The sequence below is a fragment of the Schistocerca piceifrons genome, chromosome 9 (genome assembly GCF_021461385.2).
Source record: "Schistocerca piceifrons isolate TAMUIC-IGC-003096 chromosome 9, iqSchPice1.1, whole genome shotgun sequence".
NCBI classification, from domain to species: Eukaryota; Metazoa; Arthropoda; class Insecta; order Orthoptera; family Acrididae; genus Schistocerca; species Schistocerca piceifrons.
This window is the reverse complement of record NC_060146.1, coordinates 142,213,999-142,233,367: the sequence shown is the minus strand read 5'-3', so window position 1 is coordinate 142,233,367 and position 19,369 is coordinate 142,213,999. Positions and strand designations below refer to the sequence as shown.

Here is a 19,369-nt window from a genome sequence, read left to right as displayed (position 1 = left end):
ACGCTGCTACGGTCGCAGGTTCGAATCCTGCCTCGAGCACTGATGTGTGTCATGTCCTTAGGTTAGTTAGGTTTAAGTCAGGGCCGGCCAAACGCTGCACAATGTGCAGACGTACGGAAGTGCTGCACATGTGCGCACGTGTGCGACAGCGACATCTGTTATTAGACATGTGTCCTAAATGAACGGCGGCGGCTCCACTTCCCTGTTTATGTGGTACCAGCAAGAGCGCAACATACCCAGTCTCCTTTACCCCTGGCAACCGTAACCTTAACAGAGAAGTACTGAGAAATGGCAGGTACGGTGAATAAGCAAAGGACGGGAGAGCTATGTTCTCAGTCGTTTAAGAATGACTGGGAACTTCAATTCTTTTTTGTAGCCGTTGGTGAAAACTCACAGTGTTTGCTATGCCGCCGAATAATACGCGGCCAGCTTAAGTTTTCAATTGAAAGACACTACAATACATATCACAAAGACGAGTGTAGTGTACTCAAGAGAGGAGAACGGCAAGCAAATTTAAATGTCCTTAAGAAAATGATGAGACACATCAACTCGATTGTCATTTCTCATGACCAGTGATAAAAGTGTTTGGATTTATTCCTTTCATAATTAAAAATTATTGTTTACTAACTGTGCATTAGTGCCTCATTCTGCTCCATGTTACTTTATTATCAGGAAACTTGGTCATTAAACCGATTGTTCCAATGTATACTTACATTTAGGGTTTTTTTAAATGTGTGAAGGGCTACGCTCAGCTGACGTCGATAAAACGTAACATTCATCTAATTGTCGGTTATTATGCAGATTTCAGACGGAGCTGATGAAAGATGTAGCAATAATGGTATTGAAATAACAGGTGATAATCGAGAGGTCTGCGGTTGTCATTCTGTTCAGAGGTCAGTGTGACAAATTATGTGGGTGTAACTGAGGGCACCGAGAATTAGTTATGGGAAACCTTGCATTAGTTTAAAGTTATTTGAAATCGTGAATAAGGTTCGTTGGAAGTCGCTAAGTGCTCTCTTTCTTAAATACTAGATCAAAAGCATTACTCGTATTTACAGGGTGTTTCAAAAATGACCGGTATATTTGAAACGGCAAGAAAAACTAAACGAGCAGCGATAGAAATACACCGTTTGTTGCAATATGCTTGGGACAACAGTACATTTTCAGGCGGACAAACTTTCGAAATTACAGTAGTTACAATTTTCAACAACAGATGGCGCTGCAAGTGATGTGAAAGATATAGAAGACAACGCAGTCTGTGGGTGCGCCATTCTGTACGTCGTCTTTCTGCTGTAAGCGTGTGCTGTTCACAACGTGCAAGTGTGCTGTAGACAACATGGTTTATTCCTTAGAACAGAGGATTTTTCTGGTGTTGGAATTCCACCGCCTAGAACACAGTGTTGTTGCAACAAGACGAAGTTTCCAACGGAGGTTTAATGTAACCAAAGGACCGAAAAGCGATACAATAAAGGATCTGTTTGAAAAATTTCAACGGACTGGGAACGTGACGGATGAACGTGCTGGAAAGGTAGGGCGACCGCGTACGGCAACCACAGAGGGCAACGCGCAGCTAGTGTAGCAGGTGATCCAACAGCGGCCTCGGGTTTCCGTTCGCCGTGTTGCAGCTGCGGTCCAAATGACGCCAACGTCCACGTATCGTCTCATGCGCCAGAGTTTACACCTCTATCCATACAAAATTCAAACGCGGCAACCCCTCAGCGCCGCTACCATTGCTGCACGAGAGACATTCGCTAACGATATAGTGCACAGGACTGATGACGGCGATATGCATGTGGGCAGCATTTGGTTTACTGACGAAGCTTATTTTTACCTGGACAGCTTCGTCAATAAACAGAACTGGCGCATATGGGGAACCGAAAAGCCCCATGTTGCAGTCCCATCGTCCCTGCATCCTCAAAAAGTACTGGTCTGGGCCACCATTTCTTCCAAAGGAATCATTGGCCCATTTTTCAGATCCAAAACGATTGCTGCATCACGCTATCTGGACATTCTTCGTGAATTTGTGGCGGTACAAACTGCCTTAGACGACACTGCGAACACCTCGTGGTTTATGCAAGATGGTGCCCGGCCACATCGCACGGCCGACGTCTTTAATTTCCTTAATGAATATTTCGATGATCGTGTGATTGCTTTGGGCTATCCGCAACATACAGGAGGCGGCGTGGATTGGCCTCCCTATTCGCCAGACATGAACCCCTGTGACCTCTTTCTGTGGGGACACTTGAAAGACCAGGTGTACCGCCAGAATCCAGAAACAATTGAACAGCTGAAGCAGTACATCTCATCTGCATGTGAAGCCATTCCGCCAGACACGTTGTCAAAGGTTTCTGGTAATTTCATTCAGAGACTACGCCATATTATTGCTACGCATGGTGGATATGTGGAAAATATCGTAATATAGTGTTTCCCAGACCGCAGCGCCATCTGTTGTTGAAAATTGTAACTACTGTAATTTCGAAAGTTTGTCTGCCTGAAAATGTACTGTTGTCCCAAGCATATTGCAACAAACGGAGTATTTCTATCGCTGCTCGTTTAGTTTTTATTGCCGTTTCAAATATACCGGCCATTTTTGAAACACCCTGTACGTGCCGTCAGTCAAGCTGCCTTAATAAAAACCCACGGTTGTTAACTGTATTACTTGTCTTACTGGGTTAAACCGTTAACATAAAAGTAGACGTCTCAATGAGTAGACTGTGACAGTATTTTAAATGTTTAATACGCGAAATACCTTCCCATGGTTGGCTTGCAAGCTGTGGAAAGAGCACTAGAATGCGCCGGTACAGAGTATCCCAGCAAGTGGATAAAGCGACATCTGTGGGTAGAAACATGCACTACATGAACGCTAACGGCTGCGGCGTGCAAGCTGTGACCCGGAAGTTGCACATGTGCAGGAGCACCGCACGCGTGCGGAATTTCTGGCCGGCCCTGGTTTAAGTAGTTCCAAGTTCTAGGGGACTGATGACCTCAGATGTTAAGTCCCATAGTGCTTAGAACTATTTGAACCGCAACATGTCCACTTTCGCACTGTTAGGTGGGTGCTAGGGAGGGGTGGTGAGCGACTGACCTCCGAGAGGAAGAGCTCGGCCTTGGGCACGGCGACGGCCACGTCGGCGACGGCGGCGTAGGCGTCGGCCCCCGGGAACGCGCAGGCGGACAGCGGCCTCCACAGGTAGGGGTCCGCCTCCAGCGCCGACGGCGAGGGCGGCGTCGAGCGCCGCGGACACGACAGCGTCGACCACCAGCGCGGCAGCACCTGCCGGCAGCCGCACCCTCACTACGCCGCCCTCTGCCCGCTGAGCACGCCTCACACGGAGTGAGGTTCACTGTGAGCTTACTTGCTAGTTCACACGGTAGCTCTTGGGTAGGCTCTGTTCCTGTAGGAAGCTTTGCGTGTTTCCTGTAACGGCCCCAGTACAGTCTCCTTTGTACAGTTCTCCCAGGGAACCCCCATGTGCGAGGTCGAAAAGGTCAATGATATTTACGGCATTTGACGCACCAGATATTGTCAACACACAACCACAATAATTGGCTAATAATGGCAATACGTGTTGGAACTGGATGTATCCAATTGTGAGCAAAGATTGAAGCTACAGAGCGTAGTTGAACTGCTTAGCCGACGAGTAACTCACAACAGTGCTACAGTGCTAGAGCTATTTGCTGTGGCGGCCCAGTTCGTAAATCGTAGCGCCTACTGCATCGGCATCCCACTTCACATCCAAGCAACACAGGATGACTGCATCACAGGATGTATGTTCACTAGGAAAACCTACGTCGTTTGTGTTGTCGACACAAATATTTACCTGCAGCCACAACACAACACAACACAACACAACACCAGGTCTCCCCCAACGGCCGCCAGGGACCGCTAGCCGTTATGGGAGCCTGCAGAACAGCTTCACCAGATATACGAAGATGGTATCTGTTCTTGCGGAGATGTCCAAAAGAACAGATACCATTGGTGATCTTGCATCTCCCAAAGAATGAAGTTACAATGAAATCCAGACCATTATCTGCTTACAGGCCTTGATAAATATCAATGGGGACACTTGAAACTGGGAGCCCCCACCGGGACTCGAACCCCAGATCTCCTGCTTCTGTTGCAGATGCTCTGTCCGACTGAGCTATCGACGACACAGAAGATACTGCGACTGCAGGGACTTATCTCTGCACGCTCCTCGTGAGATCCACATTTCCAACTTACTGTCCACACACTACATTTTTTAGTGTCCCTGGCCACTGTGTTCATTATCGTGGCAGTCAATCTACCTATTCACGTAAGAGTCAGAGCGATGTCAGTGTATCTGCACTGAAAATATGTTCCCCGACATGCCCAAAAGAGATCAACAGGGTGTCTCAAACGCTTCAGTCAAACTGAAACAAGTGATAGTGGGCCAGAAACTGACTGTATTGAGATAGGGAACCAATGGCCATAAATGTGTATTTATTGCGTTATGAACATACACAGAGTACACTGCATAACAACAACATAGATCATAGTAATGGTTCAAAGTGTAGACTGCCAATCTCAATTCATGCATGGCAGCAGTACATGAAATTCCATCACTCTGTCAAAGACAATCTTAATGTAGTGTAATGAAAGTCATTTTTTATTCTCATATTGTCATTATCTACATCATTATCCCATTTGAAATGGAGTGGATTATTTACAACAAACTTCATTGGGGAATAAATATATACTGAAGCAGTATTCAGAATGCTTAACTCCTTAAACAAATATCTGCAAAATAATCATGGGTGAGCCACACATAATATTCTTACAACACGTTTTTGAGCAATGAAGACTTCCCTTCTTAAAGATGAGTCATCCCATTATTCAATGTGACATTACTGAATAAAAATATGCAAAATGTGTCAACTTACTGATTTGCCTCTACCCCAGATTTACAACGATTCTAAGTGAAAATGTGTGTCAATTAAGGTGTTTTAGGAACTCCAAAATGTGCTTTTCCCTGTTTAAATTCTCATCAATATGGACACATAATAATTTTGAAGTTTCCACCAAATTTATTATTTCCTCGCCATGTCTTACATTTATAATCAGTGAAGTACCCATAGATGTGCTTGACTGAATATGTTCTTTTAAAACTAAGGATGACACCATATGCACAATATGTGTCAATGATACTTTTAAGACCCTTGTTTGCCATTTATTCAGTTGTATGTATGTTTGCGCTTTTTAAAATACTAGTTTCATATGGAAAAGAACTACTTCTGTTTGTTGCACATTATACAGAAGATCGTTTATGTATCTGAGGAATAACTGTGGACCCAAGTTTGAGCCCTGGGGAATCCCATATGTGATTTCTCCCCATTCAGAATTATGTCCCTGGACTACAGTCACTGAATTACTAAGCACAACTTACTGCATTCTTTTGGACAGATATCACATTATCCATTTTCTGGTTGTACCATCAATCCCATAAAATCTCAATTTGTCAGGAGAATATTGAGATTCACATAGTCGAATGTTTTATATATGTGGCAAAAAAGACAAACCAGTGCTATGTTGTTATTTAATGCTTGTAAAATCTGGTGAGTGAACATGTAAAAGGCCTTCTCAGTTGAGTAACTCTTCTGAGACACGAACTGTGATCTGCTGAAGATATTATCGTTGCTCCAGTGGGATACTATTCTGGAATACCTCACTTTCTCAAAAATTTTGGAAAATTATTTCATAGTGGAACATATCAGTAGTTATTAACATCTATCTTATCGCCATCCTCAGAAAGGGGTTAAAAGAGCACATTTCAGTCGCTCAGCAAAACTGCCTTGAGATACTGAAACAAATATTTAGTATTCTATTGGAAACACAATCAAATACACATAAGGTTTTATTTTCGAAAAAAATATATAATTTTCTTAATTTCAGAAGGAGAAGTTGGTGATATATTCATATGACTGAGTGTTGTGAGAGTTGATTTTTCACCACACCGCTGTGATTGTTCTCTTGAACTGTTTGTTCATATACTTTCTGTGTTTCAGAAATTAGTATTAAATATATTGCTACATGTGACTCATCAGTTATAGACTTTGCATTCAATTTAATAATGAGTTCAACAGTGCTGTTATCCCGTTCTTTGGCTGGTTGTCCTGTCTCGCATTTCATTACATCTCATACAGCCTTAATTTAGTTGATGGAATTACTGACATGTGCATATTACTTTACAGTTTAATAACTTTTCTTAGCTATTGTCAGTAGTTTTTGTTGTGCGTGGCTACTGCAGGATCTCTACTTGTTCTTGCCAACAGGTTTATCTCTTTTCCTTTGCCAAGCTACTTTAACCCCCGTAGTGATTTTTACATGGCTGTTTAATGTTCTTGCTGATAAGCTTGTGATGAAAGTTATTTTCAAATAATGATATGAATTTATCATGGAACAGATTAAATTTTATGTTAGAATTTAGATCATTGCAAATTTCATCTCAGGTCAAATCTTAAACGCTCTGAAAAAATATTTGTTCTAGAGTCATTAATTATTCTGTCTGACTTCCACTGAGGTGCATCAGTACTGTAAGACTCTATTTATCCTAACTAACATCATGATCAGATTGCGTATTTGTTACTGGGTAAGCAGTTATTTTCGTCCTTTGAGCTTCGCCAAAGAAAACATTAAGGTCCTACTGTTTTTATGCACCCATGTTGGGAAGTTAAGTTCTAAATTCAAACTGTAGGATCACAATACGGTTTCGAGAACTTTGTTCCTATAAGAATCCTTGAGAAAATCTACATTGAATCCATCACAGACTGCTTGTTGCTGTCTGGCAAGTGGCATAGCAAGGGATCCAAATTCTACATAAACAGTTAAAAATTTATTATGCGGACCTACATGTAGTTACAATTTAAAGTGAACTATTTTTTGGTATTAAGTTACAAGCACACCACACTATATACTGATCACCACAAAATCTACTTGTCTCATTGTTCTTGAACATGGGTGCTGTCTTTAATATGTGTAATAACTCCTCCTTTTCCCATATTAGTCCTGCATGAGTAAGCTGCTACAGTGTAATTTTTATATGTAACATTAACCATGGACCTTGCCGTTCGTGGGGAGGCTTGCATGCTTCAGCAATACAGATGGCCGTACCGTAGGTGCAACCACAACAGAGGGGTATCTGTTGAGAGGCCAGACAAACGTGTGGTTCCTGAAGAGGGGCAGCAGCCTTTTCAGTAGTTGCAGGTGGAACAGTCTGGATGATTGACTGATCTGGCCTTGTAACACCAACCAAAACGGCCTTGCTGTGCTGGTACTGCGAACGGCTGAAAGCAAGGGGAAACTACAGCCGTAATTATTCCCGAGGGCATGCAGCTTTACCGTATGGTTAAATGATGATGGCGTCCACTTGGGTAAAATAGTCCCCCATTCGGATCTCCGGGCGGGGACTACTCAAGAGGACGTCTTTATCAGGAGAAAGAAAATTGGCGTTCTGCGGATCGGAGCGTGGAATGTCAGATCCCTTAATCGGGCAGATAGGTTAGAAAACTTAAAAAGGGAAACGGACAGGTTAAAGTTAGATGTAGTGGGAATTAGTGAAGTTCGGTGGCAGGAGGAACAAGACTTTTGGTCAGGTGATTACAGGGTTATAAATACAAAATCAAATAGGGGTAATGCAGGAGTAGGTTTAATAATGAATAAAAGAATAGGAGTGCGGGTAAGCTACTACAAACAGCATAGTGAACGCATTATTGTGGCCAAGATAGACACGAAGCCACACCTACTACAATAGTACAAGTCTATATGCCAACTAGCTCTGATGATGATGAAGAAATTGATGAAATGTATGATGAGGTAAAAGAAATTATTCAGGTAGTGAAGGGAGACGAAAATTTAATAGTCATAGGTGACTGGAATTCGAGAGTAGGAAAAGGGAGAGAAGGAAACATAGTAGGTGAATATGGATTGGGGGAAAGAAATGAAAGAGGAGGCCGTCTGGTAGAATTTTGCACAGAGCATAACTTAATCATAGCCAACACTTGGTTCAACAATCATAAAAGAAGATTGTACACATGGAAGAACCTTGGAAATACTAGAACGTATCAGATAGATTATATAATGGTAAGACAGAGATTTAGGAACCAGGTATTAAACTGTAAGACATTTACGGGAGCAGATGTGGACTCTGACCACAATCTACTGGTTATGAGCTGTAGATTAAAACTGAAGTAACTGCAAAAAGGTGGTAGTTAAGGAGATGGGATCTGGACAAACTGATTAAACCAGAGGTTGTACAGAGTTTCAGGGAGAGCATAAGTGAACAATTGTCACAAATGGGGGAAAGGAATACAGTAGAAGAAGAATGGGTAGCTCTGAGGGATGAAGTAGTGAAGGCAGCAGAGGATCAAGTAGGTAAAAAGACGAGGGCTAGTAGAAATCCTTGGGTAACAGAATAAATACTGAATTTAATTGATGAAAGGAGAAAATATCAAAATTCAGTAAATGAAGCAGGCAAAAAGGAATACAAACGTCTCAAAAATGAGATCGACAGGAAGTGCAAAATGGCTAAGGAGGGATGGCTAGAGGACAAATGTAAGGATGTAGAGGCTTATCTCACTAGGGGTAAGATAGATACTGCCTACAGGAATATTAAAGAGACCTTTGGAGAAAAGAGAACCACTTGTATGAATATCAAGAGCTCAGATGGAAACCCAGTTCTAAGCAAAGGAGGGAAAGCAGAAAGGTGGAAGGAGTATATAGTCTATACAAGGGCGACGTACTTGAGGACAATATTCCGGAAATGGAAGAGAATGTAGATGAAGACGAAATGGGAGATACAATACTACGTGAAGAGTTTGACAGAGCATTGAAAGAACTGAGTCGAAACGAGGCCCCGGGAGTAGATAACATTCCATTAGAACGACTGACGGCCTTGGGAGAGCCAGTCCTTACAAAACTCCACCATCTGGTGAGCAAGATGTATCAGACACGCGAAATACCCTCAGACTTCAAGAAGAATATAATAATTCCAATCCCAAAGAAAGCAGGTGTTGACAGATGTGAAAATTACCGAACTATCAGTTTAATAAGCCACAGTTGCAAAATACTAACGCGAATTCTTTACAGACGAATGGAAAAACTAGTAGAAGCCAACCTTGGGAAAGACCAGTTTGGATTCCGTAGAAATATTGGAACACGTGAGGCAATACTGACCTTACGACTTATCTTAGAAGAAAGATTAAGGAAAGGCAAACCACGTTTCTAGCGTTTGTAGACTTAGAGAAAGCTTTTGACAATGTTGACTGGAATACTCTCTTTCAAGTTCTAAAGGTGGCAGGGATAAAATACAGGGAGCGAAAGGCTATTTACAATTTGTACAGAAACCAAATGGCACTTATAAGAGTCGAGGGACATGAAAGGGAAGTAGCGGTTGGGAAGGGAGTGAGACAGGGTTGTAGCCTCTCCCCGATGTTATTCAATCTGTATATCGAGCAAGCAGTAAAGGAAACAAATTCGGAGTAGGAATTAAAAATCCATGGAGAAGAAATAAAAATGTTGAGGTTCGCCGATGACATTGTAAATCTGTCAGAGACAGCAAAGGACTTGGAAGAGCAGTTGAATGTAATGGACAGTGGAGGATATAATATGAACATCAACAAAAGCAAAACGAGGATAATGGAATGTAGTCGAACTAAGTCCGGTGATGCTGAGGGAATTAGATAAAGAAATGAGACACTTAAAGTAGTAAAGGAGTTTTGCTATTTGTGGAGCAAAACAAATGATGATGGTCGAAGTAGAGTGGATATAAAACGTAGACTGGCAATGGCAAGAAAAGCGTTTCTGAAGAAGAGAAATTTGTTAACATCGAGTATAGATTTAAGTGTCAGGAAGTCGTTTCTGAAAGTATTTGTATGGAGTGTAGCCAAGTGTGGAAGTTAAACGTGGACGATAAATAGTTTGGACAAGAAGAGAATAGAAGCTTTCGAAATGTTTTGCTACAGAAGAATGCTGAAGATCAGATGGGTAGATCACGTAACTAATGAGGAGGTATTGAATAGAATTGGGGAGAAGAGGAGTTTGTGGCACAACTTGACAAGAAGAAGGGATCGGTTGGTAGGACATGTTCTGAGGCATCAAGGGATCACCAATTTAGTGCTGGAGGGCAGCGTGGAGGGTAAAAATCATAGAGGGAGACCAAGAGATGAATACACTAAGCAAATTCAGAAGGATGTAGGTTGCAGTAAGTACTGGGAGATGAAGAAGCTTGCACAGGATAGAGTAGCATGGAGAGCTGCATCAAACCAGTCTCAGGACTGAAGACCACAACAACAACAACTTATCTAACAATGCGGTTATGTGATGTTCAAATAGGCACAGGGTGTCTGTATTTTCATAGCTTTCTAGATTTTACAAACAGACACGACGCTCATATACCTTACTAGTCAACTGTGAAATATTTTGTAAGCTACACTTTCCTGTGAAATCTTAAGCATTATGTTGGGCTCGTCTTTTATTTTCACTTCTTTCAACACAGGATGCCTGAATCCTGACTCTACTCTTAAAAAATGTACCTATCTGACGCCAGTAACCAAAGAGCTCTTAATTTGTATGATGGTGCGCCACTGTATATTTTCTGCAAAAAGCTCAGCCAACATATCTGAACTACTCCTTCAGGTGTAAATTGTGTCTACTATATCCTCATTTCCCAATTGTATCAACAGTCAATACCTGCATACGAGACACGAATAACATGGAAGCTATATATTTTATTTTTCATCTTTAAAGTACTCAGTATTGTTGTTGTGGTCTTCAGCCCAAAAACTGGTTTGATGCAGCTCTCCATGCTAATCTATCTTGTGCAAGCCTTTTCATCTCTGAAGAACTACTGCCGTCTACAACCTTGTGAATCTGCTTACTGTATTCACCTCTTTGTCTTACTCTATGATTTTTTTCACCCTACTCTTCCCCCCAGTACTAAATTCTTCATCAGTTCATGCCACAAAATGTGTCTTATCAACCAATTCCTTCTTTTAGTCAAATTGCGCCACAAGTTTCTTGTCTCCCCATTTCTGTTCAGTACCTCCTCACTAGGCATGTGATGTACCCATTTAATCTTCAACTTTCTTCTGTAGCACCACATTTCAAAAGCTTTCATTCTCTTCCTGTCTGAACTGTTATTCATCGGTGTTTCACTTCCATACATGGCTACCTTTCACGTAAATACCTTCAGAAAAGACTTCCTAACACTTAAGTCTATATTCGAACAGATTTCTGTTATTCAGAAACGTTGTTCATACCATTGCCAGTCTGCACTTCATATCCTTCCTACTTTGGCCATATTTAATACTGTGTATTATAAATGATATATTTGTACTTTTGATGAATTTATTGTATAAAACATTTTCTATATTCATCTTTAATGGTGGGCCACAGATCCCTCTCATCTTGAGCATTGCTATGCATTCTTATTTGGTTTTGGGATTGTATTCCCAGCTCCACCAGCAATGTCCTTGGAAAAGAATTCTGTGTTGGTCTGGAGCTGTTCTTTCAAGCACAACATGCTTCTACTCAACACACTTACGGTGGGCTTGCAGAATTCGAAACACAGATTTGACAGTGACACTTCTTATTTCCATACCATCCATCAGATACAGCTGAACTGAGCCCCAAGAAAATCCAGTTACTCTGCTACAAACTCAGTTGTCCTTCGGCGGTTCCAGTCTCATTCCACTAATTACCTTGAAATTTTCAAATGTTTAGGCTTTTGAAAGACGTCTAGAACGTCTCCAATTAACATACAGGCATTTTTTAAACGTTAAAGCCATTTATAAACTTGATTTTTACCACAGCCTCACCTTTTGTGCTGTTTTCAACAACTCAGCAAGTTCTGCGGAGTTTTTTTCCAGGCAGGAAGCTGCATGGGCTACTGTTACAGCAAAACGGCTGCTGCAAACAAATTCAATACTGGCAGACAAAACCTACTCAGGCGACACGAGGGGCAACAGTAGACATGCAGACACTTTCACAACATACCGCCAGTGAGAGAAACTGGCGCTCTGCAAGTTTCGCCTAGTGGATTAGTATTGCAGGTAACTTTCAGGTATCCCCTTGTATTTGCGTTTAGTGAAAGTGGATGGGGAAGATCACTAAAGTATATCAGTCACCAATATAGAACGCTGTGGTCATTTGCCTTGCACTGCAAATGCCAACTTTGTGGACATGGACATAGACAAGGGATAAATGATACTTTCTGTGTCGCAGCTAATGAATATTTTAATGGCAGCAGTTATAACCTTGGTAAGCAGCTGAGTGAAAGTGGAAGATCATTAAAATATCTAATATACACGAAAGGAACGAAGATGAACCCCTGTGGGACACCAATCCTGCCTTCCACAATTATAAATGCCTATCTCCTATTTTTGGAACTGATGAAAGCTGCTTTCTGTAATGCAGGTGGCAGGTATTATAGTACAAATGGTACCAAATTTGGAGAACATCTAAGAGAAAGTGACAGATCATTAATGTACATATATTAGACACAACAAGGAACCCTGTGTTACACCTTATTAACTACCTTGTATCAGTAAACGGCTAAAATCGTGGCATAGTATACGTTACGTTGCCATCTATCAGCTACCGAGTGCAACAGAAATTGAGTTTCAGTACTTCATACACACCTCCAAAAAAGTTTTACATCACCTCAATTCCGAGAGTTCGGGAACGTGTACAGAAAATTAGAATAGAGACCAACATAACCATCATTTCTGCTCATGAAAACCACACATTGTATGTTGCACCATCATACAGCGAGACCTTCAGAGTTGGTGGTCCAGACTGCTGTACACACAGGTACCTTTAATGCCGAGAACTCGTCGTCTTGCAATGATGCATGCCTGTATTTGTCGTGGCGTAGTATCCACAAGTTCATCACGGCACTGTTGGTCCAGATTGTCCCATTCCTCAACGGCGATTCGGCGTACATCCCTCACAGTGGTTGGTGGGTCACGTCGTCGATAAACAGCCCTTTTCAATCTATCCCAGGCATGTTCGATAGGGTTCATGCCTGGAGAACATACTGACCACTCTAGTCGAGCGATGTCGTTATCCCAAAGGAAATAATTCACAACATGTGCACGATGGGGGCGCGAATTGTCGTCCATGAAGACGAATGCCTCACCAATATGCTGCTGATATGTATGGTTAAGCTATCGGTCGAAGGATGGCATTCACGCAACGTAAAACCGTTGCAGCACCTTCCATGACCGACAGCAGCATACGTCGGCCCCACATAATGCCACCCCAAAACAGCAGGGAACCTCCTCTTTGCTGCACTCGCTGGACATTGTGTCTAAGGCGTTCAGCCTGATCGGGTTGAAGGCATATGCGACACTCATCGGTGAAGAGAACGTGATGCCAATCCTGAGCGGTCCATTCGGCATGTCGTTGGGCCCATCTGTACCGCGCTGCATTGTGTCGAAATTGCAAATATGGACCTCACCATGGACGTCGGGAGTGAAGTTGCGCATCATGCAGGTTATTGCGCACAGCTTGAGTCGTCTATCTCCTCTATATCCGAACAACATCGCTTTAGTTCATTCCGAGACGCCTGGACACTTCCGTTGTTGAGAGCCCTTGCTGGCACAAAGTAACAATACGAACGTGATCAAACCGTGGTATTGACCGTCTAGGCATGGTTGAACTACAGACAACACGAGCTGTGTACCTCCTTCCTGGTGGAATGAGTGGAACTGATCGGCTGTCGGATCCCCTCCGTCTAATAGCCGCTGCTCATGCATGGTTGTTTACATCTTTGGGCGTGTTTAGTGACATCCCTGAACAGTCAACGGGACTGTGTCTGTGATACAAATACACAGTCAATGTCTATCTTCAGGGCTGCTGGGAACCGGCGTGATTCAAAACTTCTTTTAATGCGTGTATAATAATTAACTGTATTTAAAAATTTAAATGCAGTCAAGATGTGGAATCTTACTCGTACGTTGCAGGTTTCACGCAGTAAGACAAGAACTAACGTTAAACACTGTTAGGGTAACTCACAGCACACAAATTACACATATTATGTTAATATAGTATTTGAGAGCGCTTAGCGTCGTCCGACAAACTTTACACATAATTTAAACCCTTTAAAAAAGGTTTTTTTTTCTCGCTGATACTTGCCACAAAATGACGAAAGCAAAAAAAAAAACACTTACCACCTATTCGCAAACCATACAGCAAAACGTCGTCATCAGGCATGACGTTTTAATTTATTACTTCTTTAATACCAATTATGTTCTCAACATATTTTTCAGACAGTATCTACGTATACTACTGAATATACCTGCAAAATTATGTCTTTGTACAATACTTAGTGCATGAGATATAATGTCATAATTAATGAGATGCGTGAAATACTCATTGGTGAAGTAATCGGACGTTTGAAGATGTTTTATGCATGGGAGTTCGATCCTATAGAGAATGGGGGGAGGAGGTGTTACTGGTTAAAGTATTAGTTGTAAAGTGTATTAGTTTTACAGGATCCATTAATGCAAATTGTATACAAGAAGTTGCTGTATCCATAAATCAAATAGAATATTGTATATTGAACTACTTTATCTATTTACCCACCTTGCCTTAAGCACAGGCCTATATGTCTGCATATCGTCATTGACATGTTGCAGATCATCTCATCTCGAAAGGCTTCCTCAACGCTTTTGTGCAATTCTTTTGCATATGTCATTGAGCCAGATGAGACATGATTTTTCCCCATAATGGGTCGCCTGGCATGATAAATCTGGGTTTTGTGATGACTAAAACAGTGGAGATAGCTATGTTGCTAAACCACGCACAACCCAGAGGCCTCAGAATTATCGATCAAGGAACTTAGCCATCTGAACTAAAAAGTGTTGGACTGTGTTCTTCTGCAACCGAGTATGATCTGACATTTCCTGTTTTTCATGTTGAGGTATTACCCAAGTTTCCTACATCTACAAATAAGAATTTTCATTCACATAGGCTTTAAAATAGTATGATTCAAACTGATACTGTGATGACATCATAACCCAATGATAATATAAGATGGGTTGTTTACCAACTCTAACATATGACAGGGATTTAGCTTACAGCAGAACACTACCTTCCTTGTGTGCAATGACTGAGACAAGGCATTTGGAAATTTCGCCAACAAAACCACAAAACCTAACACGATGCAGCTTACTAGCCCACAGCTTCCGATAATTCATTAACGAACGCTGTTGTAAATCCTTTCATTTCCAAATCTTTTTTAGTGTACTGATGACTTCAATACTTGAAGATCTACTGTTCTTTTATGAATGGATACGAATAAATCCGCTACTTACTTCCCAAACTGTGCGAAGTCCCTAGGCGTATATAGACTTCTAGTATATCGTGGCCAACAGGCTTGCCGCAGTGGTAACACCGGTTCCCATCAGATCACCGTAGTGCTGTCAGGCTGGACTAGCACTTCAGTGGGGGACCATCCGGTCTGCCGAGTGCTGTTGGCAAGCGGGGTGCACTCAGCACCTGTGAGACAAACTGAGGGGTAACTTGATTGAGAAGTAGCGTCTCCGGTCTCGTAAACTGACATACGGCTGGGAGAGCGGTGTGCTGACCACATGCCCCTCCACATCTGCACGCAGTGCTGCCTCTGGGCTAATTCTGACACAGTGGCCGGCCAGTGCCGTTGAACCTCCCAGGGCCCGTTTGGACGGAGAGTATATTCTGAGTATTACAGACAACAAGAGACCAATGGTAGAACCCTGTTATTCCTCAGCTAATTGCCTTGTTACTGCCTGTGTGGCGGATATGCTACTGCTTTCTGTCACGCAAGTGTTAAATATTTTTCTGGGTCTAATGACGATCTTTGCGAGCAGCCCAGTAAAAGTGGAATAATGTTTATTGGATAGAGTAAACAAAGCAAAATAGGGCTCTGCGGTACTTCACAGATATTAGAGCTGCATGTATGATAGCTGCATATACCATAGATCGCTTTCTGTCACACAGGTGGTGAATATTTTCGTGGCAGTAGTGCCAAACGTGCAAGTGGGTCAGAGAAAGTGGAAGTTCATTTTCTGTATTGGACACAGTGAAGGATCCAACATAGAAGCCTGTGATACATCACATCCGATGTCGTTTAATTATAACTGGTCATCTGGTAGATGTGCAACTGATACCAGGTAAAAAAAAATTGTATTTGATGGTAACCGTGTAATTACTCATCACAGTTCAAAGCGAAAATGTATCTACTAAAACCAAGTCCCACCAACAAGTTTAATAGAAATTCGACTCAAAAAATGAGGCTCTGGCAACGCTGTAACTGCGTGCAGTGTGGCCAAAAACAGGTAGCATGAACTCTTGGCTGTGCCAGGGCTGTCCGATTAGTTTAGTGAGACGTGACAATCCAGACTCTCCGACGTTCGAGTCATGTTCACGCAATTTTTCTTTTTTTCCGTTAAAGCATCAAACTATATCCAGTTTACAGCTCCACAATGTGGTACCTTGTGTATTTCTCTCTGTCACTGTTTCCTTTATTTAAACGTTATGTGATAACACAAACTTCTTACAGATGTAAACCACCTCTTCGTTTCGTCAATGACACAAATAAAGCCAATAGACAATAATAGTGAATACAGTAACATAGTCTTTATCCAACGAAGTACAAAGAACGCAACAGGAAGGCTACACTAGAATGCACGATATACTATGCACAATAATTTCAGTCTGTACATCTGAGGTCCAGGATTGTCTTCATAGAGACGGTATGTACAATTACGACTAATGTTCGCTTTAGAGAAGATGTTCAAAGTGACCACCTTATATTTGCAAACACTTCGCCACTTACTGGTTCATACTTTTACTGGACCCTAGGAAATATACCTGTATCTGCCATTCCCAAAGCGGCATGCATGTTGGCTATTAGGTGTGTACATGCATGGGTGGAGTGCTATAAACTTGTTCTTTTAAGTGTCATGACAAATAAAAATCTAGTTGATTAAGGTCAGGGCAATGTGGAGTCCACTTTTGACCTTCATGAACAATCCATTTCCCTTGAAAAGATTCATTTAAATAGTTACGTACATTCATCCCAAAGTCGGGTGGTGCACCATCTTGCTGAAACCGTATCTTCGCAAACATGAAGTGGAATGTTTTCTGCTGCATCACAAAAAGTACTGGAAATTAATGTACAATAGTTAAGGGCCTGAAAGCACATCCTTCATGATTGCAGCCCACAGGTTTTTGCCAAAGCGTGCCTGAAAGCCAAGTACATGGGTGACATGTGGGTTGTGTTCCGACCAATAACGACCACTGTGGAGGTTGAAAATACCTTCACGACTCAAGCTAGATTCGTCAACCCATATCACGTGATTTATAAAACGTTTGTTACCTTCCACTTGGTGCAGGAGACATTTACTGTACTTCTCGGACGTAGTGAGTTAATGTGTAATGCATTCAGGTCTTCCTTGCGCAACACTTCAGCAACCAGACATTGAGATATCTGGAACTGTCTTGCAATATCACAGGTGCCTCACCGAGGTGATTGGTGAACAGCTTCAAGAATCGCTAACTCTGTGTGTTGAGTACATTTAGTCTTTGGACGGATTCTGTCTATTACTTTTAAAGGAATATTACCAGTTTTTTGAGGGCGTCACTCGAGGTCACAAAAATACGTTCTTATTGGGATAATTTGAGGGTACTGGGATGTGGTTCAGTTTAAGTGAAAACTAATGGATGTACACTACTGGCCATTAAAATTGCTACATCACGAAGATGACGTGCTACAAACGCGAAATTTAACAGACAGGAACAAGATGCTCTGATATGCAAGTGATAAGCTTTTCAGAGCATTCACACAAGGATGGCGCCGGTGGTGACACCTATAACGTGCTGATATGAGGAAAGTTTCAAACCGATTTCTCATACACAAACAGCAGTTGACCGGCGTTGCCTGGTGAAACGTTGTTGTGAGGCCTCATGTAAGGAGGAGAAATGAGTAACATCGCGTTTCCGACTCTGATAAAGGTCGGATGGTAGCCTATCGCGATTGCGGTTTATCGTATCGCGACATTGCTGCTCGCGTTGGTCGAGATCCAATGACTGTTAGCGGAATATGGAATCGGTGGGTTCAGGAGGGTAATACGGAACGCTGTGCTCGATCCCAACGTCATCGTATCACTAGCAGTCGAGATGACGGGCATCTTATCCGCATGGCTGTAACGGATCGTGCAGCCACGTCTCGATCCCTGAGTGAACAGATGGGGACGTTTAGAAGGCAACAACCATCTGCACGAACAGTTCGACGACATTTGCAGCAGCATGGAACATCAGCTCGAACACCATGCCTGCGGGTACCCTTGACGCTGCATCACAGACAGGAGCGCCTGTGATTGTGTACTCAACGACTAACCTGGGTGTACGAATGGTAAAACGTCATTTTTTCGGATGAATCCAGGTTCTGTTTACAGCATCATGATGGTCGCGTCCGTGTTTGGCGACATCACGGTGAATGCACATTGGAAGCGTGTATTCGTCATCGCCATACTGGCGTATCACCCGGCGTGATGGTATGGGGTGCCACTGGTTACACGTCTCGGTCAGCTCTTGTTCGCATTGACGGCACTGAACAGTGGACGTTACATTTCAGATGTGTTACGACCCGTGGCTCTACCCTTCATTCGATCCCTGCGAAACCCTACATTTCAGCAGGATAATGCACGACCGCATGTTCCAGGTCCTGTACGGGCCTTTCTGGATACATAAAATGTTCGACAGCTGCCCTGGCCAGCACATTCCCCAGAGCTCTCACCAACTGAAAAGTCTGTTGAATGGTGGCCGAGCAACTGGCTCGTCACAATACGCCAGTCACTACTCTTGATGAACTGTAGTATCGTGTTGAAGCTGCATGGGCAGCTGTACCTGTACACGCCATCCAAGCTCTGTTTGACTCAATGCCCAGGCGTATCAAGACCGTTATTACGGCCACAGGTGGTTGATCTGGGTACTGATTTCTTAGGATCTGTGCACCAAAGTTGGGTGAAAATGTAATCACATGTCAGTTCTAGTACAATATATTTGTCCAATGAACACCCGTTTATCATCTGCATGGTGTAGCAATTTTAATGGGCAATAAATGACACAAGACAGAACCCTGTGGTGCCCCACCCCAGACTGCACAATATAGTACTGTGTCACAAGCTGCGACATCGTCGCGAAAAAACACAGTGACCCGTATATGTAATAAGTTTCCTTTAATTTACGTCGATGGTCACAATCTTTTCTGTTTAACAGATTACCGGTTTCGGTCTGTAATGACGATCATCAGCATTAGGACTTTGCTTTTATGAGACAGATCTGATGATGGTCATTAAAGACCGAAAC

At 42.5% G+C, this 19,369-nt stretch overlaps 1 protein-coding gene across 1 annotated transcript in view; it reads right to left on the bottom strand.

Moving 5' to 3' along the window:
• Positions 1–19,369, bottom strand: part of LOC124716768 (hexosaminidase D-like) — a 554,827-nt gene that overhangs the window by 114,924 nt on the left and 420,534 nt on the right. Inside the window, exon 9 of the mRNA XM_047243314.1 lies at positions 3,086–3,274. Within this exon, the coding sequence (XP_047099270.1) occupies positions 3,086–3,274 (189 nt within the window). The remainder of the gene's footprint in view (positions 1–3,085; positions 3,275–19,369) is intronic.